This window comes from Nycticebus coucang, chromosome 2 (assembly GCF_027406575.1).
Source record: "Nycticebus coucang isolate mNycCou1 chromosome 2, mNycCou1.pri, whole genome shotgun sequence".
NCBI lineage: Eukaryota > Metazoa > Chordata > Mammalia > Primates > Lorisidae > Nycticebus > Nycticebus coucang.
In genome coordinates this window covers 42,898,261-42,920,052 of record NC_069781.1, presented here as the reverse complement: position 1 = coordinate 42,920,052, position 21,792 = coordinate 42,898,261, and the positions used below count along the sequence as shown (strand labels likewise).

At 37.5% G+C, this 21,792-nt stretch overlaps 2 protein-coding genes across 2 annotated transcripts in view; one reads left to right on the top strand and one right to left on the bottom strand.

Moving 5' to 3' along the window:
* The first annotated feature begins 3,587 nt into the window (after nucleotides 1-3,587).
* Nucleotides 3,588-21,792, top strand: part of RECK (reversion inducing cysteine rich protein with kazal motifs) — an 82,841-nt gene continuing 64,636 nt past the window's right edge. Inside the window, exons 1-2 of the mRNA XM_053568752.1 lie at nucleotides 3,588-3,765; nucleotides 20,139-20,197. Coding sequence (XP_053424727.1) covers nucleotides 3,666-3,765; nucleotides 20,139-20,197 — 159 coding nt within the window. The 5' untranslated portion in view covers nucleotides 3,588-3,665. The remainder of the gene's footprint in view (nucleotides 3,766-20,138; nucleotides 20,198-21,792) is intronic.
* On the bottom strand, nucleotides 18,303-18,608 carry LOC128568429 (NADH dehydrogenase [ubiquinone] 1 alpha subcomplex subunit 3-like). Its single transcript, XM_053566081.1, has one exon. It carries the CDS (start codon nucleotides 18,606-18,608, stop codon nucleotides 18,303-18,305), a length of 306 nt encoding a protein of 101 aa, XP_053422056.1.

Sequence of the window (21,792 nt, the reverse complement as noted above, 5' to 3'; positions counted from 1 at the left end):
ATTAAGCATTGAACCTGACTTCTTTCTTGTGTGAGCTGTACCCTAGGGTACCAAATACTTGATGAGGGAAAATCTCTCTCTCTCTTCAATCTAACTCTCTCTCTCAGAATAATAAAATTAGAATATCATTATCTGGAAAATCCCAAATTAAATAAGAGCTAGACTATGACTATCAGTAGTCATTGTCACAAGAAGAGAAATAGCTAAAGAGGATGTGTCTCATCATGGAAAATACAATACCATATGTGTGACTATTCTGCCAAAAACTCAAACCTGAATCAGAGCAAACATCTACATCTAATACATAAGCTTAGGAAATACAGAGATCTGCAGAATATGTTAACAACACCATGGGAATACAATAAGTAAACCAGACTGTGGGAGGCTCAACTGGGAAGATAACCCTTTTCCTTAAACAAACATACACTGTATTTCAATGAAAAAATGAGGGAAAAATATATACAGCTTAAAAGAAACTCAAGACACACAAACTAAATGCAACTTAAGGATCTTTTTTGCATTCTCATTCGAACAAACCAAGTTTTTTAAAAATTATGAAGCAATTGGGGAAATTTGAACATTGACTGCATAATAGGTGACATTAAACATTATTAAAGCCAGGTGCAGTGGCTCACACCTGTAATCCTAGCACTCTGGGAGGCCGAGGCAAGTGGATTGCTTGAGCTCAGGAGTTCAAGACCAGCCTGAGCAAGAGCAAGACACTATCTCTAAAAATAGCCGGGCATTGTGGCAGGCGCCTATGGTCCCCAGCTACTTGGGAGACTGAGGCAAGAGAATCACTTGAGCCCAAGAGTTTGAGGTTGCTGGGAGCTATAAAGCCATGGCACTCAACCTCAGGGTGACAAAGTGAGACTCTGTTTCAAAAAAAATTTTTTTTAAGTTTTAGGTGTGGTCATGATTTCATGGTAATTTTTAAAGTCTTTCTCTTTTATAGATACATACTGAACTATTTGTGGATGAAATATCATAGCTAGAATTTCCTTCAATACGCTCCAGTGTGGGGACAGGGAAGTACAGAGTATAATCAAAACAAGAGTGGGCATGAGTTTGTGATTGTTGCAGCTACATAATTTGTAAGTTCAGGTTTACTATGCTATTCTGTCTCTGTTAGTATATGATTGTAATTATCATAATTAAATTTTTGAAGCCTTAAAAAAAGTTACACTATGAGGAGGCATATGCTTTTTAAAAATTATGAATCATGTACCTTCTAGTTTTCACTAAAAATAAAGATTACAAAGGGTTAAGCATTCTAATTAATATATTTAATTTAAAGATAATAAAGATGAAAGGAAACATCTGTATATGAAAAATAAAGCAAGCAGGGAGTGTTTTTAATAAGGAACAATATACAAGATATGTTTTCATAAAGGGAAAAAAGAGTAATTTTGTCTTAAAGTAAGATGACATTGTTCTAAAATCAAAGAGTCAAAAACTCAATAGATATAGAAAGCTGCAGAAGGTCTACAAAAAAGAAATATGTGTGATATTTCTATAAACTATTAAGATAGACTTACCAGATTTTTAAAAACTTACCTCAGTGAAGTATTACTGATACAAAGCTAAAAGTTTTGATTATTAGTCTCTTCTTACTAAGAGACTATAAACAATATTTTGCTCTACTTGTTAAATAAGCTGCCTAGAAAATTTCTAAAGATTTGTTCTTCTCCTTATAAAAAGAGAAATGTTAAACTAATGAGGCTTATTTGATATATTAATATGCCTGGGAAGCACTGTCAAATACAATAATGTTTAATGTTTTTTACTTTTTATTTTACATTTGTATAGATATTATTATGTATTAATATAAATGTTCTAAAAATATAGGAAATTTCTAGAAATCTGGTATATCCCTACGTAAATGCTATCATTCATAATTCTAATTATCTTAAAATGTTGAATGTTACAGAAATAAACAAATTTATTTCTCAATTGCATTATAATAAATTCTCTAAAGATCTTTAACCATGACCATTTTGTCTTTTGTCATCCATAGTTATTGTTTTACTGTGATGATTTTCTGAAAGCTTTTGCAAACAGGTATGATACAAAAATTGCAAGAGATTCATGAAAAAGTGTCTGACAAGTACAGGCTTCTGATAACTTTATGATAACAATACTGCATTGGGTCAGAATTTCTAGAACTCTAATAGAAAACTGATGGATTCAAAAACCTGCTAACCAAACATCAAGAAAAAGAAGAATTAATTACATTACTGGATAACCAAAGAAAGTAATTATAATTTTATCACGTTTTGTTTGTAACATTGGTGCTACTTTGATGTCTTGTTTTCCAGACTTAAGGAACTCCTTTGCTCTTTTTCTCTTAAACTATAATTTACAGCAATTTGAAACAAAAATGAAACATTAATCTTTTTTCTCCCTACCTGCTTACTCCAGAACTTAGAAACTTTTATTAAATGACAATAAGGGTATTTACACAGGTCTAATAAGAATCTGTTTTTCTTGTAACAGGACACAGTTGGGCAAGTCTTTGATTTGACTTCTCATCCTAGAAACACTTTTAAAGGTCTAATCTGAGATTGCATATTACCAGCTTTTAAAAACTAACGTTGACTTTATGGGGCTAATAAAGCCCCTTACCAAAATGTTCACTTAAATGTTATATTTAATAATATGCAAGAAGCACTATTCTTATTTCATTCACGTAAACAACCAAGTAAAACTAGACTTATTTTACAAATAAATTAGTCTTATTGTGATTATTCTTGGTAAAAACGGCTATGCTTTTTTAAAAAGCAAGGAGGAAAAAAAGTTCAATTTAGGAATAGAGAGAGAGAAAGAATGAATTAGCTTTGCTCGCCAGTGGACCCCTTAAAACATTGCCCATAGTAGCTGCTGAAGTGATGGGTATGGTGGGGACCCACTCCAACTCGTCCTTTGAACCAAGTCTAGACTCCTCAGTCTGACAGTCAAGGCTTTCCATATCTAGATATACAAGCATTCTCCCACTCCCTTTCCCGGAGGGGAGTAGGCGTTTAATAGTACATCAAAGACACACTGAGGCTACACGTGCCAAAGAGCTTTGGTGGCGAATCCCTGCCTCAGGCCCTCCACCACTGTCAGCCGACCGTGCCTACGGCAAAGCCCTTCAGCTTCAGAGGAAGCTGAGGTGTGACTCGCCTTCTCGGGGTGAAAGGCAGTGTCAGCAGGAAGAACACTGACAGTATCACTGAGGTTACGTGCTGCGGAAAAACCCCTTTGGTTCAGCCTTGGAACTAAGAGCTCTCAGGCAAACTTGCAATGTGATCTCAAACAGGTCAGACTTGGCTCTCAGCTTCAGTGGCTCTGTGTATAAACCTCGGGAGATAGCAGCGACGTTCTAAGGACCCTTCCAGCTCTGACATACCTGCCTCCACTCTTGGAGAAGGCCAGCTGGCGGTCTCCGTGACAGAAGCCTACACACAGCTGGGCCGTAACAAAGAGCCGGGGTATGGGGCACGTTCCCGCCCCGGGGAGGTTTTGGAAACTCTGGGCAGTTGGGGAGGGGCTTTAGCGCTCCGCAGCCAATCACCAAAGGCCTGGGCCCCGGGGCGGGGTCTTGAGCGAGAGGCTGCGGCGGCGGCGGCTTCGGCCCGGCTGGGTCCGAGCATCCCGCTGCTCCGGACCCGCCCGGCAGGGACATGGCGACAGTCCAGGCCTCCCAGCTAGGCGTTCTGCCGCTTATGCTGGCCTTGGCGGGGGTTGCGGAGGTAGCAGGGGGGCTGGCCCCGGGCAGTGCGGGTGAGTAACCTCTGGAGCAGCGGTTCGGGGCAGTCTGGAGCGGCAGCCTCAGCGCTCAAAGATGGCGCGGGGCAGGGGGCGGGGGGGGGGGGGGTGCGCGCGACCCCCGGCCCCGGCCCACGTCCGGTGACCCAGGGTCCCGAGGTCGCAGTGGTCCGGAGGGGAGTGCCGAGGGAGGGCGAACAAGGACTTCTTTCCGCCCCGAAGATCTTCTGACCTGGAAGCGATGACCCGGGTTCGAGGCCTTGCTCTGTCACCTTCCGACATGGGACCCCCTGCTCGGCCTTGACCTCCTTGCGTGGCTCAGGTCCCCGTTAGAAAAGGTTAAAATGTCTTTGCCCAGGATCGTCGCGAGGGTTGGATGGGATTTTGGATGTGCGTCTGCCTTACCGTCGCCCCTGGCCAGTTACTGTTACTTGCTGCTTGACCCTCAACTGGGTTCTGAAAGGCCGACCTTGGCGGTGAGCGCCGATGGCCGCTACAGCCTGCCTGGTGGGCGCACTGTCGGTCAGAGGGAGGGCTGGGCGCCGGCGGGAGACAGTATAAGTGAGTAAATCCTGCCCTCTGGGGGCTGGCAAGCTTGAGGAGAGTTTTATTCTTGCTTTAGAGAAATTAATCAAGGGTAGATAGGAAACTATTGATTGCTTATTAATTGGCTCCCAGTTGCTGGGCTTTTGGAGTTGCTGCTGACTTCCTTCCTTCCAGGAACTCTCTGGCTAGAAGGTGGGGTACAACAGGAGCTCGAAGTAAATAATTCGAATACAACGCAGAAGTGTCCAGAGCAGATAAAGGGTTATGTATGGGTACACAGAAAGGGACAGCCCTGACTTCCACCTAGGATAAGCGGAAAACCGAATAATTCCTTCATCTGTACTACACGTTACAAGGTAGGATTTGTATATGCAAAAGTGGTGAAGTACATTTCTTTCAGAGAAGGACACCTAAAGAAAGCAAAGTCAATCCCAACCAGCTTTTAAGTCATTCCCTACAGAGTTTTAAGGTAGCTTAAATGTCCAAATATAGATTTAAAAAGAAAGACATTTAAAGAAGGGAGAGAATTGTGTCAGGAAACTGAGATAAGATAGTTAACTGTAGTTAGGTTTTAAATTTAGGTGTAAATTAGCCCGAAAACCAAAGGAAAAAAAAGAGAAAAAATGCTGTGTTTTCTTTTCTTTTTCAGTTTTGGCCGGGGCTGGCCTTGAACCCGCCACCCATGGCATATGGGGCCAGCGCCCTACTCTTTGAGCCATAGGTGCTGCCCGAAATGCTGTGTTTTCTTGGCTAAATCAGATTACTTTTCTGGGCCCCATATTTTTAACTGTTTAAATAGATTTAATTAAAGTGCTTAGAAAGTTATGTCCCATGAAATACTAGTTGTCCATCCTCCTCCCACAACTAGTCAGTTCTGTAAGAGAGTGGAGTGGATAAGAACACTTGAACAAGTTACGTAGCATTAATCTTTTGTGCTGTATTGTCCACACTTACTATGTATGCTACTTTACAGATCTTTATTGTGAGAATTGAGGTAATATATGTACAGCGTTTAGCATAATAGGCCACTAACATGTTAGCTATTAAATATGTTTGGGAAACATTGTGCATCATACCCTGTTTAATAAATTCATAATACACATTAGATTCCCAGTAAAGGATCAAGCAATTCCTATAGTTAAAGCAAAACTTATTTAAGGGAATAGGAAATGACTTCTAATCCATATTAAGTTTCATCTAAAATTTTAAGTTTCTAAAATTGGCTAATGGTGATGGTTACACAACTCTGTGAGCATATTAAAAGAAACTGAATTGTACATTCTAAAAAGGTGAATTTCATGGTATGTGCCTTATATCTCAATAAAGTTGGTATAGAAAGAGATTTGTTTGCTTATAAAACTTTTTAGTTCTTCTTAACATTTAAACCACACTTTAGAAAATACTTGACTAGTTGATTTATAATGGCTCTTCCAGCTCTAAAAGCCCACAACAACATATAGTTTGCATTTTTTGTTAAAATGACAAATTCCAATTTTGATCTGAAAGTGAGACTTGTTCTTGTACTAAATTCCAGGAAGCATGTATTGCCTGGTTCCTTACATAAAGGACACTGAGTAATATAATGGACAAAGGCTTCCACTGTGGATTTGTAGGAAGTGCAGAAAATGTTCTTCAACCCTAAATAGAAATTGAGAACACAATTATATTTTAATGAAGGCCTTGGCTTTTATTCCTTCTCAGTCTTTCCCATGTCCTTATTCCCCCATTCAAGATTGGGTACTTTTGTCTTCTCTGTCATAAGGCTTTGCAGGTCACTGACTCCAACTTCTGTCTTATCTGCCCTGACTATTCCTATTCCTAGGGGAAGGAGGTGATAGGACTTACTCAATGATTGTTTCTTTGGAAGATGTTTCTTGTGGAGAAACAGTCTTACAATCTGTTTCATGAGACCTGATAATAACTCTGTTTCTGTTTAAAATGTTTTATGATACTACAAAAGAGGAAAAGATGTAATATTAAGGGCCAGATTTCAACAAGTTGACATTTAAGGAATTATGTAATAGTAAGCCAAGAATCTTGAAAAAGAATGTAATTTGGAGTTAGAAAAAGCAAACGCCTATCTGGAAGAAAGTAATAAGAAGCAGATTCTCTTCCCAAAGAAGTATTTTGGCCCACACGGTAAAAAAGAGCTAGGATTGGTGATAGACTAGATTTAATAGTTTATTATTCGGGTATGCTTAAATCTTTCATCCATAGATTTAACCAATCTTTCATTAATCATACTTTTCATTGTATATGCCACTTATCCAGGTAGAAGAAGTGGGAAGATGTCAGGGAGGTGGTTTTTATATATTATAAATACAGGTTTTAAAAGAACAAAATAGATACTATCAGGTTTGTTTATCAAAATAATACTGAGTGCTTACTACATATCAGGTAGTGTTCTAGGTGCAAAGCTGCTTACTTTCTAGGGGAGAGGAGATAGGCAATAAATAAATATAATTTCTAATATGCATCTTAAACATATATAAAAATGGAACTTTTAACACTACACTATGGTAAGCATGCTACGAAGGAACTAAAGAATTTGGCAACAGAATTGTGTGAGTGGGGAAGGAATGGTTCTTCATATAGATTTAACAAGAGTGGCCTCTTTGAGAAGGTAAAGTTTAGAACAGAGGTCTGAAAGCTGATGAAGTGCTATCCTTATGAGAGACAGAATGGGGCCAGGAAGTTCAGAGGCCTTAAAGCATAAGAAACAAAAGGTCTATGTGGTTGGAACATAGTGAATAAGAGTAGACTAGAGATAGATGATGCAGAGCCTTGCAAACCACATAGGGATTGTATATTTTAGCCTGTACACAGATAGAAACCAATAGAATTTTAAGTAAGTGTGGTATGATTGATACATATTTTAGATTACATGCTGTTGAATGAAGAAACATTGTAGTAGGGTAAAAGGGTATCTAGAGGCTCAGTGCCTGTGGCTCAAGCAGCTAAGGCTCCAGTGACATACACCTGAGCTGGCAGGTTCGAATCCAGCCCGGGCCCGCCAAACAACAATGACAGTTGCAACCAAAAAAGAGATAGCCGGGCATGGTGGTGGGTGCCTGTAGTCCCAGCTACTTGGGAGGCAGAGGCGGTAGAATTGCTTGAGCCCAGGAATTGGAGGTTGCTGTGAGCTGTGATGCCACGGCACTCTACCCAGTGCAACAGCTTGAGGCTCTGTCTCAAAAAAAAAAAAAAAAAAGAAAGAGGGTATCTAGAAGGCCATTACAGTAATCCAAACAGGAAATAATGATGACTCAAGAGTTAGAGTGGTGGTGGAGACCAAAGAGTAGATAGTAAAAATACATTGCTGATAGATTGGATCTGAGAAGTGAAGGAAGAAGTAATTAAGGATTATTCATAGTTTTTGTTTAATCTTGAGCAACTTAATAAAAGTTGATGGCATTTTACTGAAGAAGGGAGAATGGAGGAGGAGCAGCTTGGAGAAAGGTTGGTAAGTGAAGCAAGGAGAGAATCAAAAGTTCCATTTTTATATATGTTTAAGATGCATATTAGTAATAATTGTCCTAGATCCATTGCTTATTAAGCTAAATTTCATACCTGTGACTGATCCATTTAACTGTTTATTAAGCTGTTAATAGTGCTAGGCAGAGGTATAAAGTAGTAAGCAAAAATAGACATGGTCTCTGCCTTCATGGGCTTAAATTTAGTGGAAAATTCAGACATGAAATATCACTATATATATATAATATCTACATAGTTAATATATTATGTGGTTATATTGGTACATAATCTGTTTCTATCTTAAATCCAAAGAATATAATTAAAGAAAGTCATGTGATTTCATCAAGTATATGGCACATAATATGATGGATGCTGTAAAGCACATAGATAACATGAACAAGACTACAAGAAAAGTGTAGTATTAAGAGATCCATTTTGACAGTGGGATATATCCCATCAGGAGCAATACTTTTAGATACTTTATTTAGAGATGGCAGTCCTGGAGTGGGGTGGGCAATTATCTAATAATATTAGCAAAAGACTCATTTGCTTTAGTTGTTTCAAAATGACTGCATGTCTGGCTTAGTGCTCTTCTGACAGATAAGATAGCTCAGCATTAGGGAGCTGGTGAAATAGCATCTACCAAGAAATCACATGCAAATCCAGGGGTGGGAGATTCACCATGCTCTACCTCAGGGACTTCTGTAGGAGCTGGAAAGTTGCTAGGAACCAAGATTGCTTTCAGAAGACAGTCTGTTCTCACGGCTTCTCTCTGTGTACCTCTTGCATTTTTCTTTTCTTTTTGCTCACAGTTTCCACACCTCCATAAAACTTCAGCATCCCCAACCCCACCTTTTCTTGACCTTGTAGGTGCAAAGATCACCAATAGGCTGTTTGCTTACCTTTTACCTTAGTATATGATTTGGTCTGATCTATCTTTGACCTAGACAAAAAATATCTATGATGTTTGCTTAATTATGGGTGAGTTACAGTATGAAATGTGGTAGTTAAGTAATACAGTGAGGGAAATAAAACTTGCACTTTTGTGTTAAAAAGACATTATTACTTATTAATCAATGAATAAAATTTTTGGAGCTGTGCTCTGTGTTAAGTGTACAAAGAAGCTTGCGGTTCATCTTGGAGATACCAAAAGAACCTACATGAAATGATTAAAGGAAAGTTAAGTAATTTAAGTTTCCAGTTCTGACTAGAATAATAGGGTCATAACTAACCAAAAAATAAACATGGCCTAGAATTGTTGGAACAGAAAGGGTAACTAAGAGTTGAGATGGGATTTAAGCTGAAATTTTGGGATTTCAGTCAGCAGGAAGGAGGATCCAAGCATTTCAGCGGAGGGCTGTGTTCCAGGTAAATGTAGCTTTTCTTTGCTAAAAGTAATAGAAGTTTAGTGAACAGAAAACTAGAGAAAGATATGGAAAATTAAGAATTGGAATAGCAGGAAGCAGTTCTAGACCCTTGATTAGAAGAGTGACATTATGAAAGATCTGTTTAAAGAAAATAATCTGGCAGTCATTTTAGTACTAGAATGGATTAATATAATTGGCTGCTACAGCAGTACACTATGAGGCAAGCAATGGAAAAGGGTATCTGTAATTTGAAAGTGATTTCAAAAACCATATATATGTGTGTGTGTGTGTGTGTGTGTATACATACAGACATAACAGTATGACAGCTAGCAGTGTTAAATAGAAGTGGTGGGTAGATGGGTAATCATTTTACTATTTGGCTCTTCTTTGGCATACCTTTAAAGGGATAAATGTGACAATTGCATTGATGTATTTGACGTAAGGTTGTAGTTGTCATTTAAATGTTTTTAAAGTAACTGTCATTTTCTAAGTTGTTTTGAAAATAAAAAATGGATTAAAAGTAGAATTTCATATAAGTAATAAGACCAGATTTTTAAGTTAATGTTTTTGTTTTTGTTTTGACCAGGGCCAGGTTTGAACCTGCTACCTCTGGTATATGGGGCCAGCCCCCTACTCTTTTGAGTCACAGGCACTGCCCCAAATTAATGTATTTCTAAATGTATTACATAATAACCTTTTTCCAGTATAAGCTCAGATTGAGTTTTTTCTCACACACACACACATGTACATACTCTGGTTGCTCTTTAGGAAGACATTAATTAGAGAGAATCTTTATTTTCTTTAGAGAAGAAAACAAGACTAGCTTTTCATTAACCAAATTGAATTATAGCTTTTGTGAGACTTCTGTGGCAAAATCCCGGTCAACTTCAAAAAATCCTGTAATTCTATGAATATTTCTTATTTTTAGATTAGAGTGTATTTTTTTAACTGCTAGTTGGCTTTAGAAGCTGCGTTTTTCTGCGTGTGGCTGGAGCATGTGCTTCCTGCTTACTTGCCTATCTTTAGTACACATGTGGCCCAAACCAGCAGCCAAACCTTGATGTTTCTAATTATTGGATAATTCTGCTTGCATATTTCTAGGCAATACTAATACCTTCTTAAATCCAAAAATGTGGCCTTTAGTAATCAATCTTTATTAATTTTATAATCCTGGGTTCTTGGAATAAGAGTACAAGGTGTGACACTCATCCCAAGGCCTTTAATGAGGATAATATTTTCATGTCAATATCAAGTTTTATTTTGAACTGTTTTAACTTTATTCAATTCTATTTTATGAGAATAAGCAGTTTTAAATTATTATTTTTAAAGAACACACTAGGATCAAATTATAAAACCAAAATATTTCTAGAATTCTTCTTTTACAGGAAATACCCCTTGGATAGTTTGTTTGTTTTTTTTTGTTTTGTTTTGTTTTGTATGATAGTAGTTGAATGACCCAATTAATCCATTGTAGTTGATAAAGGCCCTTAATTGCCACATTAATTGCATATGAATTCTTCTCCCCATTCTTAATAAGGCATATGAATTGATGTCTATTTTTAGACATTTATTTCTTGAAAAATATACACTGTTGAAGATTCTAATAAGTTTTTATTGTTTCAAAGGAAGAAAAATGTATATTAATACAATAATGGCTAAGGTTAAGAATATAGGGTGTGGAAAATGTGGTGGAGCAGAGTTCCCCTGCTCATGGAAGATGGCAGTTCTGTCAATTGAGGACATCTACTATTAAAGAGGAATGCTTGGTTGGAAGGGAGAATGGGGTTATTATAAGAGACTGCAGGCTGCCTTCTTTCATTCCATTTTGTCAGAAATATCAAAGAGACTTGGAAAGACCAGTAGGAATATATGCCAAAATGTCAACAGAGGTTATGGCAGGACAGTGGGTGTATAATTTTTCTTTTTCTTATTATTTTCTAAATTTTTGAGTTTTTTTTTAATGAAAAAAGAATTATAACTTTGGAAGGTAATTTCCCTATAAATTTAACCTTTACCATTAAATGAAAAAGAGTAGGCCTTTATATTGATATTTTTAAATAGAACTTTTGTTTGTAGTGTTTTAATTACAATACATTTTGTGTTAGTATTCTTTTTTTTTTTTTCTGCAGTTTTTTGGCCGGGGCTGGGTCTGAACGGGCCACCACCTCTGCCGTATGGAGCCAGCGCCCTACTCTGTGAGCCACAGGTGCCGCCCTGTGTTAGTATTCTAAATAGACCTTAACTCCAAGAAACTATTTTTCAAAAATCCCTAGACCAAAATCAGACTCTTATCTTTCTGATTGTTTACTTTTTGTTAAGCCTTTTCCTTTATTGGGACTGTGTGTTATCCTGAGTTACATCTGCTCATGATCAGCTGGATTTTATGTTTTCATTTGATCTTTGTGTTAAGGATAGTAGAAAGCACCAACTTCTAGAGCAGTGTTTTTCAACCTTTTTTATCTTATAGCACATTTGAACCTGTAGTTAAACTTCCAGGGCACATTTAAATTATGCTGACCAAAAAAAAAAGAGTTAAAAAAAATAATAATATACTTACTATGCTGTGAACTTCTTTCAAAAATAATTTAATTAATGATCTTTAAAATGTTCATGGCACAGTGGTTGAAAATCACTGCTCTAGAGCACTTCAAAAGAGCACATCAGTGTCACACAGGAGAGTATTTTTTTTATCTGCCTGCCCTCCCATTCTAAGGAGGCTGAGGACATAGCGAATTCTTAGGAAATGGGAGTAGCTTGGTAGGGCTTTGCAGTGTTGTGAGAGTCTCACCAGTGCTTGGGCTCTCCCTTGTGTTTGTGCTTCATAGAAAGTAGCTTCATCCTTTTTTTCTTCTGTAACTTAGTGAGGTAAATTTTAAGTCAAATGTTTAGAACTTCAAGACACCTTTTTCCGTAGAAAGCATTAGAAAGCCCACCCCCTAACGGTCTTTTATGAAACCAAACTATACTCATATCCTAATTCCTTCATTGTTTTATTTTTTCATTTTTTTAAATTAACAAATAATATCTGTATGTATTCATGGGGGACATAGTGACATTTCAGTACATATAATGTATAGTGATCAAATCAAGGTAATTACCATATTTGTGATCTTAAACTTTTTTTTAAATCTCCTTGCTTATTTTTTATTTTTATTTATTTGGGGTTTGTTTGTTTGTTTGTTTGTTGAGGCAGAGTCCCACCCTTTGCCCTGAGCTGAGTGCAGTGGCGTCACAGCTCACTGCAACCTTAGATTCGGACTGTGGGCATCCCACAGCCTCAGCCTCAGGAGGAAGCTGCTGGGATTACAGGCGCTTGTTGCCAAACCCGGCTAGGTTTTTCCATTTTTTTAAGGAGTTGGGATCTCACTTTTGCTCAGGATTACAGGTGTGAGCCCCTGTGCCTGGCTTTTTTGTTTGTTTGTTTTTTAACAGAGTCTCACTGTGTCACCCACCATAGAGTACCGTGGTGTCACAGTGGGGTGACAAGTGATTCTCTTGCCTCAGCCTCCCAAGTAGCTGGGACTACAGGCACCTGCCACAATGCTCGGCTATTTTGTTGTTGTTATTGTTGTCTAGTGGGCCTGGGCAGGGTTCAAACCCTCCTGCCTGTGTATGTAGCTGGCATCCTAACCACTGAGCTACGGGCGCCAAGCCAAACATTTATTTTTTTGTATTGGGAACATTAAACATTCTTCTTTTAGCTATTTGAAACTGCATGATGTATTATTAACTGTAGTCATCCTGCAGTAGCATAGAACACTAGAACTCATTCTTCCTATCTAGCTATAATTTTGTTTCCTTTAACAAATCTTTCTTCCCTCTACTTTTCTTAGCCTCTAGTATCCTCTATTCTACTTTTTACTTCCAAGAGATCGACATTTTTTAGCTTCCACTTGTGAGAGAACATGCATTGTTTAACTTTCTTTTCCTAGCTTATTTCACTTAACACTGTGTCTTCCAGTTCTAACTAGGTTGCATGAATGATGGGTTGCATCATTCTTTTTTATGGCTGAATAGTATTCCATTGTGTATATATACCACATTTTCCTTCTTCATTCATCAGTTGTTGGGCACCTAGTTTGATCTTGTCTATTGCAAACGATGCTGCAAAAAACATTGGGGTGCAGATTTTCTCTGATATAATTATTTCCTTTCTTTTGGATAAATTCTCAGTAGCAGGGTTAGTGGATCATATGGTAGTTCTGTTTGTAGTTTTTTGAGGAACCCCCACATGTGGCTGTACTAGTTTACATTCCCACTAACAATGTTTACGAGTTCTCTTTTCTCCAAATCCTTGCCAGCGTTTGCTTATTTTTTGTCTTTTTGATAATAGCCATCCTAACTGGGATGAGATGATACCTCATTGTGGTTTTGGTTTATGTTTCCCTGATTATTAGTGATGTTGAGCGTTTTTTCATCTATTTCTTGGCCATTTGTGTGTCTTCTTTTGAGACATGTCTTTTAACTATATTTTCTTTTCTTTTTTTTTTGCTATTGAGATGTTTGAGTTTCTTGTGTATTCTGAATATTAATACCCTGTAAGATGAGTAGTTTGCAAATATTTTCTCGCATACTGTAAATTTTCACTCTGTTATTTCCTTTGTTGTGCAGAAGCTTTTTAGTTTGATATAATTGCATTTGTTTATTTTTGGTTTTGTTGCCTGTGCTTTTGAAGTCTTATTCATAAAATCTTGTCTTAGGCCCATGTCTTAAAGCATGCCCCCTCTGTTTTCTTTTACTAGTTTTATCATTTCAGGTTGTACATTTAGGTCTTTGATCTCATTTTGAGTTGAGAGGTAGGGCTCAAGTTTCATTCTTCTGCAAATGGAATCCAGTTTTTCCACCACCGTTTATTGAAAGACTCTCATCTTCAAAGAGTGTTCTTGGCATCTGTCTCTAAAATCAGTTGGCTGTAGATATGTGGATTAATTTCTGGGTTCTCTTCTTTTGTTCCATCAGCCTATGTGGCTGTTCTTATGCTAATACCATGCTGTCTTGATTACTATAGTTTTGTAGTATGTTTCAAGGATTGGTAGTATGCCTTCAGCATTTCTTTTTGTTTAAGATTGCTTTAGCTATTATGTGTCTTTTGAAATTCCATACAAATTTTGGGATTTTTTTTTTACTCTATTTCTGTGAAGAATGTCTTTTTTTTTTTTTTTTTTTTTTTTGGTTGCAGTTTTTGGCCAGGGCTGGGTTTGAACCCACCACCTCCAGCATATGGGGCCAGCGCCCTACTCCCTTGAGCCACAGGCACCGCTTTATATTGAATCTGTAGATTGCTTTGGATAGTATTGTCATTTTAACAAAAATTTGTTTTCTTTTTATAAAACAGAGTCTCACTTTGTTACACTTGGTAGAGTGCCATGGCATCATGGCTTACAGCAATCTCAAACTTTTGTGCTCAGGTGATCCTCTTGCCTCAGCCTCCCAAGTACCTGAACTGTAGGAGCCTGTCCTATGCCTGTCACAATGCCAGGCTATTTTTAGAGATGGGAATTCGCTGTTGCTCAGCTGGTCTCAAACTCCTGAGCTCAAGCGATCCACCTGCTTTGGTCTACCAGAGTGCTAGGATTACAGGTGTGAGCCACCACACCTGGCCATCTTAACAAAATTAATTCTTCCAATCCATGAGCATGGGATGTTTTTTTAATTATCTGTATCTTCAATTTTTTTGATCAGTGTTTTGTAGCTTTTCTTATATATGCTTTCACCTCCTTGGTTAAATTAATTCCTGGGTATTTTTTTGGTAGCTATTTAAGTGGAATTACCTCTTAATTTCTTTTTCAGCTAGATTGTTATTCATATATAGAAACATTCTTAGTTTTGTATATTAATTTTGCATCCTTTACCTTCCCTGAATTCATTTATTAGTTCTAAGAGGTTTTTTTATAGAGTCTTTAGGTTTTTAAAGATACAAGATCATGTCATCTGCATTCAGGGACAATTTGACTTTGTCCTTTCCAATTTAGATGCCCTGTATTTCTTTCTCTTCCCTAATTGCTCTGGCTAAGCCTTCTCTGACATTGTTTTATGGAAAAGCAATTTCTAGTTTTGAACTTAAAACTTTGTAAAAACCTAATGAAGACTTCTTTTATTTATTTGTTTATTCATTCATTACTCCCCAATATTAGTCCTACTTTCAATCAAAAAAGCTCTGCTTACATTTCATTTGAAGAGAGGATTATATTGGATAGATAGAGAGAAATATAAATGCACACTGTAGGTTAAAAATTTATATATATAAATTTTTATATTTATAAATAAAGTCACCATACTTAGGGAAAGTGGGAAATTATAGATAAATATATCTTTATTTATAAAATATTCATTTTAAAATTTTACAACGTCAATGTGTAGAGAATATTTTGTAAATATTTTGTAATGAATATATATTTTAAACCCTTTTAACACATACAGCTTCCTGAAATGTAATATTTTCACTTCCTAGTGCCTTTTGGATTACCAGTCCTAGACACTCTCTGATCATTCCAGCTGTGTCCTCTTGTCAGTCTTCTGTAGTCTAAAATAGTTACGTGCCTCTGCTGATTATCTAGAGATAATTCATGAATTCCTTGGGCCCATAATGCTGCTTGGCACCCTTCTTCCTTTTCTCTAATTTGATATTTCTCAAACCGGCATTCTGAAATGTTAATAAGTGGCATGAAAAAAGTGTCTATGCTCTGATAAATCTGCATAGTAAGTCCCCTTTTAGGATATTAATAATGCACATTAATGTATTAATGGCTTCATGAGGTCCTATAGTAAAGAAATCTGTTTAACTTTGTTTAGTCCTTCATTTCCCAATTTATTTGAGCATAAAACATTTTTTGTTGAGGCAAATATATAACTGCTCATGAAAGAGTGTTCCTTTGAACACAGATTTGAGAAACATATCCATAGCTGTTTCCTTTATTCTCCAGAGTGACTATTTCAGACATCAATAGTTTCAACTCAAGCCCCCAGCTGTGTTTTCAGACTTAATTTCTAATTCACTGAGAAAATAGATGCTGTCAGTTTCCCTTTTAATTTACTGATGTCCTTAAATCCTTTCCTCTTGTTTAGATATTGTTCCCCCACCAGACTATAACCTGGATGAAGTCAGAGAGCGTAACTTTTGTTCACTGTTGTATACCTATCCCTAAGCACAGTGTCTCTACTTAAACCCGTAACCCCTTCCAGGAATCACCTAATGTCTCAATATTGTTTCGCCTCCAACTGGGTATACTGTAATTCATTTCTGCAAGTCAGCATAGATCCCACAAGATAAAGGACCAAGACTCCCTTATTTCAGACACCAACTTCTCTTCAGGAGTTCCCGGGCCACTCACAACTTTGACCTACAGGCTATAAATCCAAGATTCCCATGACCCTTTAGGTGGACAAACGAAATAAAAAAACTCATAGGGTAAGATCTAGAGGGGAATACAGAGCGTCTGTGCCCTCTTCTTATGGAATCAGGGTGCATCATTTTCCCAGTATATCAGTATAACAAGGAAAGCTCCACTGAGCTTCTGTGTCCAGAGTTTTTGTTGGAGGTTCATTACATAGGCATGATTGATTGAATTATTGGTCATGTGGTTATATTCAATCTCAAGTCTCCTTCCCTCGTTGGAGGTGGGGAGATCACGTTGCTATCATGTGGCTCAAATCTCCAACCCTCTAAACACATGGCTAGTCTTTCTGATGTTGCCAGCCCCCATCCTAAAACTATCTAGGATAACAAAGATACTCCTTTACTCAGGAAATTCCACGGATTTGGAGTCTCCCCCTCAAGAACCAGGGAGAACAGCCAGTCAAATTCTTTATTATACAATATTCTGTTACTCCTTAAAAAATTTGTCTATATATTCTTCTCTTGAATTCTTTCCTGAACTCACTCCAGTCAGGCATTTACTTTCACCGTTTCACATTGATAACATGATATAAGGTTGTCATCAACTGCCTTCACAATGCTAAATACTGTGATCAATTTGAAATCCTCATTACTTGATAGCAGTATCCAACACAGTTAATGTCTCCTTTTTGAAATATTTTATTTACTTCCCTTTTGGGCACCACTCTTACTCTTAATTGACCACTTTCCCCTATAACTAAGGGATGGAATGCAGCTCAGTCCTCAGCTCTCTTCCTTCTTAGATACTATCATCTTATATGCTGTCATGGCTTTAAATATCATCTATATAGAGTTATATCCAAATCACATTTCCATTTTAGAGTCTTCTTCAGAATTATATATACAACTGCCTACTCATTATATCCATTTAGATATCTAATGAGCATCTCAAAATTATATGTAAAACTGAATTTCTGATTATCTTCTGTCCCACTGAAATCTTCTCCTTCCTTAGTCTTTTCCATTTCAGTTAATGTTATTTCCAGATATTTCTGTCTTCCCACTTCTTTGTACCAAAAACCTTAGAGTCATACTTGATTCTTTTTCTTTGTATTCTATATCCAACCTAATAACATATTCTGTCAGCTTTATATACGTAATAACATATATACAGATTCTGACTACTTAATGCCACCTCCACTGCTTCCACCCTAGTCCAAGACACTGTAACAGTGTAGCAGCCTGCTGATGTTTTCTCCCTTGCTTGTAGGTAGTATATTTTTACTAATATTATAGGAACCAGAGTTGTCCTTTTCTTTATTTCTTTTTTTTTTTTTTTTTTTTTTTGAGGCAGAGTCTCACTTTGTCAGCCTTGGTACAATGCCGTGGCGTCACAGCTCACAGCAACCTCACACTCTTAGGCTCAAGCAATTCTCTTCCCTCAGCCTCCTGAGTAACTAGGACTACAGGCACCCCACACAATGCCCAGCTATTTGGATTTTTAGAAATGGGATCTCACTCTGGCTGAGGCTGGTTCAAACCTGTGAGCTCAGGCAGTCTACCTGCCTTGGCTTCACGAAGTGCTAGGATTACAGGCATGAGCCACCACACTGACCCCCAGAGTTGTTGTTTTCAAATGTTATTCAGATTATGACATCCCACTCAAAACCCTTCAGTGGTTTTCTGTCCTTCTCAGAATGAAAGACAAAGTCCTTACAATGGCTATAGACACCTATATAATCTAGTACTCTCTGATCTCTGTATGTTAAATTCTTCCTTTCATTCTTTTTGTTTGTTTGTTTGGTTTGGTTTGGTTTGTTTTTACATTTTTATTGGGGGCCATGAGTGAGGGGGAGCCTCTTCCCTGTGGATGGAGGTGCGCGTAGTTTCTTCAGCCACTCCAAGCTTGGACTCTGGGGGTCCTGGGGGTGGCTGGGCACATCGGGCATGTTTCCATCATCTTGGACAGGTATTGGGTAGTTGTAGGGCGTGGCCTTGTTGATCATGCTGGAGTACTTGGTGTAGGGGCTGAGCATCGGCATGATTATAGCGAGGCCCCTGATGGTGAAGGACACGACCAGCACTGGCTCGTTGGCCCAAGCATTCTTGAGGAAGGCTGCGAGTCTAGCAGCCATCTTGGTCTCAGCGGCAGCAGCTGCCTCTCTTTGTAGCCACTCCCTTTGCTATTCTTTGAACACAACAGAAACTTTGCACTTGCTGTTGCCTCTGTTTGGAAAAGTCAATATGGCTTGTTCCCTTACTTCCTTTAAGGTCTCTGCTTAAGTGTCATCTTTTAAGTGAATTTCTCCTAACCTGCACTATAAAATGCCTACCGTTTGCATACATGTATCCTCCTTACTGTTTATTTAATTTTTCTTGGCATAACATTTCCCCCATCTCACCTTCCTCTCTCTTCATACACATAGAGAGACACATACCATGTACACACACATACATGTTTATTTAATGTCTATCTCCTTAATGTAATCTCCTTGGAGATAAAGACTCATGATTATTGAATGAATGAGTCAATGCCTAGTACTTAAGAAACTGCTCATATTTTTGAAGTTAATACATACCTTAGAGGAAAAAGCATTCCTTGCTTCTTTCCAGGATAGTGGAATCGTTAGACTCCTCTTGAGACATTATTGTAACAGAGGAGCATTAGCTCTCTTCTGCTTTTCTCTGTCTATAAAGGAGCTCTAGAGCCTTTCCCATTCTAAAAAAGAGGGAAAAAAATCTTCCTAAGACCTTGCATCCTCTGCCTTTATCCACTCCACTGCCACTGCCTTTATCCCTCCCATCACTGCCAGACTACTTGAGAGTCTTGTTTGCTGTCTATACTTCCTCACCTCTGGTTTCCTCTTTAGTATCATTCACTTCTGTCAGGTCCACAGAAAGTACCTGTGATGCTCCCAAGTGACCTTCTAATTAGTAAACTCATTTCCTTTTTTCAGTATTCCATCTAACTTCACTCTTAGGGCACATGATATTAACTACTGCCTCTCCCGTGATGCCACTTTTGTGGTTGACCTGCCCTTCTAACTTCCATCTCAATCCCTTTTTCTGTCTTTCCATGTCTCAGATATTACTGTTCTTTAGAATCTGGTGCTACATTCACTTCTCAATAGAAAGCCTCCCTAGACAATGTCATTCATTTCCATATGCCTCCTTCATGTTGATGACTTCCAAATTTGGATCTTTAGGCTTGACGAGGCTTGAATTTCTGATTTTACTGGAATTTACTTCTGGATGTCCTGTAGGAGCCTCAAGTTCACATGTCCAAAACAAAATTCACTGTATTTTTATCATTTGATTTTTTTATTATAGGTATAATAATAGTCTCTAATTCATAGGGTAATTGGAAGGATTGAATAAGGTAACACACAATACAATTCTGGCACATAGAAAGCACACGATAAACAGTAGGTAGTATTATTACATGACAGTCTCCTATATTAGAGTGCAGGCTTCATGAGGGCAGGAACCCTGTCCTCAAACTTGGTATTGTCGTTGACTTGCATTAGGTGTTCAGGAAAGATACATTGAGTTAAAACGAATGATGATAATAGTCTATTGAATAAGTGGTTTATGTAGCTGTCACTTAGTCATCTTGTTTATTTAACTTTGGGATGATATCAGATGTTTATTTTTTTTCTCCCTAGGTGCATTGTGTTGTAGTCATTCAAAGGATAACCAAATGTGTCGTGATGTATGTGAGCAGGTAAGCTTGCTTAATAATTGTAGAGACTATTAGTTGTGTAACTTTATTGAGTGTAATTATTTTGGAGAAATCTGTTCAACAGCACCTTAACCAAGTGATCAGAATTCACATCATCAGTAATGGGATAAACTGATGTGTCTGCTGACATGGTACACTTACAAGGAACACAGTATTTTATATAGCAGTGATTTTCAACCCCTGTACCATGCACACTGGCGTGCTGTAAGAGGATCTTAGATGTGTCACAAAAATTTTTAAAGATTATTAATTAAATTATTTTTGAGAGAAGTTCAAAGTACAGTAAGCATATTCTTTTTTTCACTCTTTTTTTAATCAACATAATTTAAGTGTGCCGTGGAAGTTTAACTATAGTTCAAGTGTGATAAAAGTAGAGATAAAAAATAGATTGAAAAATCTATCTTCAATATTTTTATCATGAGATAAAAAAATAGATTGAAAAATCCTGTTAACATAGGATTCCTGCCAAAAGTGCATAATCTGAATTATGAAGCAATAATTGGGCAAACCCAGATTAAAGGACATTCCTCAAAATAATAGCCTGTACTCTTCAAAAATATCAGTGTTACTAAAACAAAGATAGGCTAAGAAACTATTCTCTATTAAAGGAAGTTAGAAAACATAGTAATTAAATGCAACATGTGATCCTAGATTTGAAGGACATTTTGGGATAAACTGGTGAAATCACAATATGGACTGGATATTAACTATGTTAATGTTGTTATCTTAAACTCAGTGGTTGTATTGTGATCAGGTGCAGTGGTATCTTTGTTCTTAGGAGAAACATGCTAAGATTGAGGAATGAATGCTCATAATATCTATAATGATTTCTAAAATGGTTTATCAAAATAATAGTATGTAACAATAATATGTGCATATATATATAAAGAGAGAGTTAAAGAAAATGTTGCAAAATGTTAAGAATAGGTCAATCTCAGTGAAGACTGGATGTTCATTGTACTATTCTTAAAACTTTCTTGAGTCTTTTTATGCAAATTCCACTGAAGCAATACCTGTTCTTAGAGCCCTGACTTTTCTTTGTATTGGTCATATTTTTATAGCCTGAGCACTGGAGGAACAATGGTCTCAGTCATTTTTTAGAGGAGTTTTTAAGTAATAACTTGGATTTTGTTATGTCCTAAAACTGAAAGAACTATCTAAGCGGGACTGTAACTTCTCTCACACAATACTGTGGACTACAAAGATTTTCAAGATACCCTTCAATTGTAAGAGATGACAGTCACTGAAGCTCATCTAAGTAGCTACCCTGTTTCCCCGAAAATAAGACATCTTCCGAAAATAAGACCTACTTACACGAAAGATAAGACGTCCCCTGAAAATAAGACCTAGCTCATCTTTGGGAGCACACCTTAAAATAAGACACTGTCTTATTTTCGGGGAAACAGGGTACTAGAGGATTCAGGGACCTGTCAAATCACTATTGCAAATTATATTTTCTGGAAATGTGCCAGAACAATAGCTTTTTAAAGCAAAAATGACCCCATGATGTTGTTACCATAAGGAAGCTGAAAGAAACTCTGCTGCTGTCGGAAGTACTGTTTTCCTGACTTTACACT